Raw genomic sequence first — 7,504 nt, forward strand, 5'->3', positions numbered from 1 at the left:
AGAAAATAAATTTTCTTTTGTCTTGTTTTTCATCTCCCTTAGTTTTCTTTCTCACCCTCGTATAAACACCAGACACCCTTTAAAATCGAAACGATTCTTAAATATTCATTTAATAAAAGTCATTAAGAAGTTTGATAGTTAAAAAGGGAAACGCGTTTCTGCTACTGACATTAATCTTTCTTTTAATTTATATATTATAATATAATAAGTTAGATTAGTATTGTAACTGTTTACTACACATCCATTTAATGTAATTGCAATAATATAATTAATGAATTTCGTTTATAATTTAAAACACAAGTGAAATTACTTTTCTTAATAATTAGTTTTAATTGTTGGTAGATACATTGTTGTTGTGTTCACGTATGATCCAATAATCTAATAATAATCCATACGTTTCTACATTCTGGAATTCCTATATATATATATATATCTACATATCTATATAATATATACTTACACATAGGTATACATAATACGTAAGATAGATTAATACATTTACCTATATACTTATGTATCTACTACTTATATATACATGAAGATTCAATCTTTAGATCAACAAGGTTAGATGGTAACACAAGTATGGTAGCTCAATTACGACATCCCTTATAACCACAGTTATACTCATTACCAACTTTAATTGATATCTCAATTAAGCAACAAAACGGCGAATTAACCGAAAAACAAGACTTTATTTACGTCTATCGATTATCGATTGACCTACATTCTTTTCATTATCGCGAGAAGGGTGAGCCAAGTGCTCGGTGAATATACTTTATATGTTAACCCTTTTTTAAAAAATACATACGATTAAGCGAGAATCGTAATTTATAATATATATATATATTATGGTTTCTTTTTCCTTTTTTTTTATATATATTTAATATAAGAAAACGCAATGTGTCGTGAGAAACAATTCTCCCAACGATTGTTTTCTTATTGTTCATTCAAATATATGTTTTTTTTTTTTTATAAACATTTTTATAAATGAAAAAGTTATCATTTTTATTTATTAATATATGATTTGTAAAAGAGATTGCAATATATTAATATTTAATATGACTTAAAATGATCAATAATTGTATCATAATTTTTGTATCAACAAAAATATTGTACAATTGTATACAAATAAAAAAGAAAAATTAAACGATATACATATTATAATTTATGTTACTTTGTTTTTATTTTTTCAGGTAAAATAAAGTATTCAGAAAGGGTGTACGATGCGTGTATGGATGCTTTTGATTGTTTACCATTAGCAGCGCTTATGAACCAGCAGTTCCTCTGTGTACACGGCGGATTATCACCGGAAATTCACAATTTGGATGACATACGTAAAGTGAGTTATTACTTATAATCTTATTTTTCATTCGTAATTATTTGAAATATTTTTCTCAAGAAAAAAATTTTAAATTTAAAATTACGATAAAATTATTTCTAACGAAATTTTTTAAATCTTCTTTTCCTTCCATCTTTCTCTCTTTCTCTCTTTCTCTCTCTCTCTCTCTCTCTTTAAAACATTACGAAATGAAAAAAAGCTTTCATACTTAGGGTAAGATCACATAATAATCTCTGGTAATCACTAACTGACATCTCCGAAATGGCCGTAGAAAACAGGTTAACACGCTTGGGAACGGATTAAACTGAGTCCATGCATTGTCCGTAAACGTTATCTGGAAATTCTCTACGTACAATGGACTTAGATTGTCTTTTCAGCTTTATTGAACGACATTGTTCTATAAGAGATTACAAGTTATAAAGAATAACACAAAATGGAATAGAATACAATTCAACGAGAAGAAAAAAAAAAAAGAAAAAAGTATAATCATATTTTCGTTATTGTTGTCTCTCTCATTCTACATAGAACAGAGGCGCTGATGTTTATCTAAAGTTTTATTAATCCTAATTAAAAAGAGAGATTAAAGTGAAACAATATGATCTTTTTGAAACCGAACAACACAAACAGCTGGATCAAGTTGTTTGGAAAATAACCAATTCTCGGTGTGTGTGTGTGTATATATATATGTATATATATATCTGAAACTAATTAAATTTATATTCGAAGATATTTTATTTTTTATTTTAATTTTAACAATGGTCGTTTAATAATTCAACGAATTATCTCGATAATTCTCAAAAAATACATTTTTCTCTCGATTCTCGACCGACGACATACTCGTTGAAGTACAAAACACATTTCTAAATAAGTTTTAATGTAGATTTATTTAAATTCTCAGAAACACAAAATGTTTGTTAATTAGAAATGATTGAACTTGATCCATGAAGGGGATAATCGCGATCAGAAAGCTTATCGTATCAAACGGAACAGATTTTCTTGTGCGTTTGTTTTGTCATTTATATTTTGAGATGTTGTGTTTATCCTATCAGTGTGTCTGCGTCTGTAAATCCTTTGAAATTGAACTTCCTGTCCGATATTTCATCGTGTCCGATAACAGGGAAGCTTTCAGAACGATCTAGCCTTCGAACGTTCAATCAAAGCCGAGTGTCATTGGATTCTGATCGTTGGTAGAGTACCGGAAGCTAACCAGGTAACACGACGTGCTGCCACCTGCTCTATCGATCGGGGACATCTACAGGGTGTTCATAAATGATGGACAACATTTTACAAATAAAATTACCCGAACCAATCGAAACGAAAATTTTTCATTGCAACCTTCCTCGATTGATTTTTTCTCTTTAAATAGAAAATATAATATATTAACTTTAACGTAATTACTTATTTAGAAGTAAAAAAAAAAAAAGAAAAAACCAAATGCCATGAATAGGGGTGTCGAATATTAGGAAGAAAAATTATTGCGCATAGAAATGTTGCTGCTCATCATTGGCGAACACCCGGTATTCCCTACCTCATCCCCCTTTCCCCTTCCCACCCTCGTCTTCTCTCTTTCGTGTTCAGCTTTAATTTGTATGAACTAGCGACGAAATGAGTACGAGTTTCCATTTGTTGCGGTTGCCAGATTTGACCATCGCAGCGAATCATTTTAGGACCACCATTAACCCATTTTCCCTTGCTCTTGTGGTCACGTGTTTTAGCTTATCACGTTTTCCCTGCTAAACGTAACCCTTTAAATCTTCTCTATTTCCCTTCCACTCTCTCTCTCTCTCTTTCTCCCTTTTCCTTTCTTAGTCTTGTTCTCTCGGTTTATTCTTTTGAGATATCTCTGGTTGGTAGAAGGTACACCTTTTATAGAAATTCTTCTATTTCCTTTCAAGAGATCTAAGATATAATACAAAGAACCGATGGAAGTAGAGTATAACTTTCTATTGGAATGTATGAATCTATAGATTATAATGTATCCTCTTGACAAGGAAAGATTTTCAACTTATATAAATATGTGTATGTATTGTAGTAATACGTTCCTATCAGAGATCAATTTTAACTAACTAGATCAGAGAATGATACGAATAGAAAATAATCGTTTATGACAATTGTAATTTTGTTTTTTTTTTTTAAGTTCAAGTTTTGTCGTTATCTTAAAAAATAAATTGACTTACCTGTTAACATCGTTGGTACACTACGATCGAAATGTTATCGACATTTCTAAATCTAGAGTTTTTTTTTTTTTTTTTTTTAAGAAAGAATTTAAATGTGAATAACATCTGAGAAATCTAATGAGAATATATTTTTTTTCCAACGTTGAAACGATTTAAAAATTACATTTTGTTCTCAAAATTATTCATCTTATTATCGGGATCTCTCTGGAGAATCGAATAATCTTTATTTTCATTCGTTCATTCATTCATTCATTCATTTATTCAGAGGAAGAAGAAGAAAAAGTGACAGCTGATACGAATGAAATTTTCCAATTCATTTCGTAGAAAATCATCTTATGTCATATTTTTTGTTTAATTTTTTTTTTATCCTTTTGTAATTCCATCTCATCAAATTTTGCGTTTTCTATTCTATCTTAGTTTTTTTCCATAAATTTCTTTTGGGAACAAATTATTAGATTATTCTCGAATTTGCATTAATCGCTAACGATTCTCTTTTCATTTATCATTACCAAAACTCATTCTTTCGATTTGATTTCGGTCAAAATGTAGCGTAATTTTGGGAAATGAAAAAAAGAAGAGAGTAAGAGAGAGAGAGAGAGAGAGAGAGAGAGAGAGAAAAAAAAGAGAGAGAGAGAGAGAAAGAGAAAATCGTAGTTGGAATTCTTTGGCCAATTTCAACGTAAAATATATCTATGTATATCGAAAATCCTGTTTCGTGATAACACGAAAATGTCATCTCTTCGTTCGAGTGCACAAATATCTACCATTTTTATTTTGCGTTGCTCTTATACATATACATATGTACATATATATATACTGGGTGTCCCGAGGTTTACCGATCAAATTACGAAAATATATTCTACAATTGGTAATAAGAAAAAAGGTGTTACCTGATATTTAAATAAAAATGCTTTATTGCAAAGTTATAAGAAAATGAAAATAAAAGTCTAAATATATCTCAATTATGTAATTGAAAAAATGAATATATATTTATAAATCTAATAGTATTGTTCTATACACAGATAAATCTGCCAATGCGTATTTCAATTTCATTTGTTTATAATTTCGTTGTAAAGCGGTTTCTAACCGAATAACATTTTTTTTTTGGTCTTGTTTCATTTGTAGTAGAATATGTTCTCGCAATTTGTTTGGTAGACTTTGGGACACATTGTATATATAAATATTCGTTCAGAAATAGTCGAAATAAAGATGAGATTGAAACGAGACGAGAACGATGGAAAACATTTCAGCAACTGATACATGCATGTGTACAAATTCATACATACATCTATATATATATATATCTGTATGCATCGTATCCGGTCTATGGTTTTGTTTTCTTCTCTCTTTCTTTACTAGAATATTTCGATTCGCGAATAGCATAACCATATTCTATCGTTCTTCTTGCCTCCTCATACGTTTACGATCGTTCGAATAATCAATTTTTCCGATAGAAACAGAATTTTCTTATTCTCCTAAGGTATTCGTTAATAATAAGTCATACGACTCATTCGTATATACGTAGTTTATAAATAAAAAAGAAGTAAATATACGTCATAGGTATTTTTCTTATGATAGTATGCATGTATGTTAATAATTAAAAAAATAAAAAACAAAAAAGAAACAAATGATACATTTTATGTTATATTTTTGATTGAGAAAAACGAATGAGCGGAATAACGATGAGAGAGAGAAAAAAATCATATTTTGAGATACAAGAATTTCCCTCTGAGGTTTCCCTCTCTCTCACTCTCTCTCTCTCTCTCTCTCTCTCTCTTTTTCGTTATTTTTCTCTTTCTCTTTCGTGACGACCGGATAAATAATTTCCGGAATCGGCAGAATATCGGGGCCGGATGTTATTCGCGTAGAATTGAAAAACTTAACCTGAGGCGTATCGTACGAATTGCAAATTCAAATTCTACGATAGTAATAGTAGTAATAGTAGAGTAGTAGTAATGGCATCATATCCCCAAAAAGCTTTGTTCCGATAGTCTCATAATTTTATTATGAAACGAAAGAGCAAATGTTTTATTATTCAAAACATTTCGTGGATATTATTTTGTAAAATTTAAAAGTGTAATTAAAGGTTTTGAGACTTATCGATAATTTCGTACACGATAATACATTGAAAATTGTTACATTTTGAAAAGGAAACAAATGATTTAAACAAAAATGAATTAGACCGAAATACTTGTTTCATTGTCAAGTTTTTCAATCCATCCAACGTATAATTGGATTGTTCGGAAATGTTCGTGTTGATTAATTATTTTTATACGTATGTAACATGCATAAATTGGGCATTGTCTGAAAACTGGATACATGCAATCAAACTGATGATGATTTTAAATGTAAAAATAAATCGAATTAAAAGAGTATAACATTTGTTCATTTGAGATCTCGTTTTTTTATTTTTTTTTTTTTTTTTTGAGAAAATCATGTGTTCAAAATTCGATGAAATACACACACACATATAGAGAGAACATTTTCTTTCAATAACGGTTACGTATACATCTGTAATGTATACACATTTGGTCTTCAGTCGTGTGATTTATCTCTCCTACGTTTAGTTTGTCTCTATCAGTCGAATCGTGGACAAGAACATAACTGCAGTTACTGAGATGATATTATATACAATGATTTACAAATAATCTCGATTCAGACGAGAAGGTAATAAAAAGAAAACATAACAGAGATTCATTAAGTATAATACTTTAGATATGTAATTATCATATTAATTTATTAGAAATATATAGAAGGTATTTCAATTAATTATTTTCAAAAATAGGATTTTCTTAGAAAAACTATGTTTCACAAAGATAAAATTAATACTCCTTTTAATCTCGAATTATTTTAATATGTAGCATCACTTTTAATTGGTTGTTCCACAATATATTGTATATGTGTGTAACATATGCATATATGGGATCTTGTGTAGATGTGTTTGTAGAATATCTATGTATTCGAGGGTATGTCGAACGCGTTATTACAGAACGCGTGCGTTTTATCGGAAGAAACGATGCGATTTATGCGACCGATGGAAGAAGAAGGCTTATACTATGCAGAAACTGTGCTTTAAATAGACCGAAGTTCGTGCTATCGCAAAGCTATTAACTTGATCGCCTTGTACACTTTCTCTCTCTTTCTCACTCTTTCTATTTCACGAAAAGGCTACACGTGCATACGTGCTGCGTGACGTGATCAAAGCTCACGAAAGACCGAGATAACAGTCTTAACACGTTGATTACCGTGTGGGGGCTCACCCCGATCGTTTCTTTTCAAGATTTTACTAACTTTCTTTTTAAACTGCACATTGTTCATTTATCTTGTTTTTTTTTCTTCTTAATAACACTTTTTTAATATTTATATTTTATCATTTTTAATTACTTTTTTCGTAATATTATTATCTTACCTTTTATATCGTTAATTTTATTTATTATTACAATATTATATAAAGTAATGTAAGTTGTCCATTGAAATATATACATATTTTGCAACATAATCGCAGAAATTAAAATTGATTTCGTATTGAAAAATATATAAAATTCTGCAACTGGAAAAAGGTAATGACGATTACTTAGCACGTTACGTAGTAGATAACAGTAGTCAATTTTGTCATTCGTAGTTGAGGTGTTAATATCAATTTATTTTCAAATGCTTCGTTGAAATATTAAATGTAAAGAAAATCATACATACACACACACCCAAAATTGATATACATATATATTATATTTATAAATATTATATTTTATATATATATATAAAATGAATAATGGACGCACGTGAGATTAAACTTTTGATGGAACTTTAATAATGGAGTCTGGACTACGATATATCTCGTCTCGAAGATACTTTTGCCCATTCGAGCAGATAACGAGCTATTGCTCTTGCCTTATACGAGCGAACGGTTAACCCATTTCCGTCATTGCGGTCACTTTTCCAAAAGGCTGGACTTTCTTATTCGTTGATAAGTGAAAAAAAAAAAAAAAAA

The 7,504-nt window shown here is 29.5% G+C and overlaps 1 protein-coding gene across 9 annotated transcripts in view; it reads left to right on the forward strand.

The window, feature by feature from the left end:
* Positions 1-7,504, forward strand: part of LOC106791073 (serine/threonine-protein phosphatase 2B catalytic subunit 2-like) — a 141,345-nt gene that overhangs the window by 98,035 nt on the left and 35,806 nt on the right. For all 9 annotated transcript variants that reach the window (XM_014756436.1, XM_014756438.1, XM_014756441.1 and 6 more), the window contains exon 5: positions 1,194-1,339. In XM_014756436.1, the coding sequence (XP_014611922.1) occupies positions 1,194-1,339 (146 nt within the window). The remainder of the gene's footprint in view (positions 1-1,193; positions 1,340-7,504) is intronic.

This window comes from Polistes canadensis, unplaced genomic scaffold (assembly GCF_001313835.1).
Source record: "Polistes canadensis isolate GaletaPanama2010 unplaced genomic scaffold, ASM131383v1 scaffold_284, whole genome shotgun sequence".
Lineage (NCBI taxonomy): Eukaryota > Metazoa > Arthropoda > Insecta > Hymenoptera > Vespidae > Polistes > Polistes canadensis.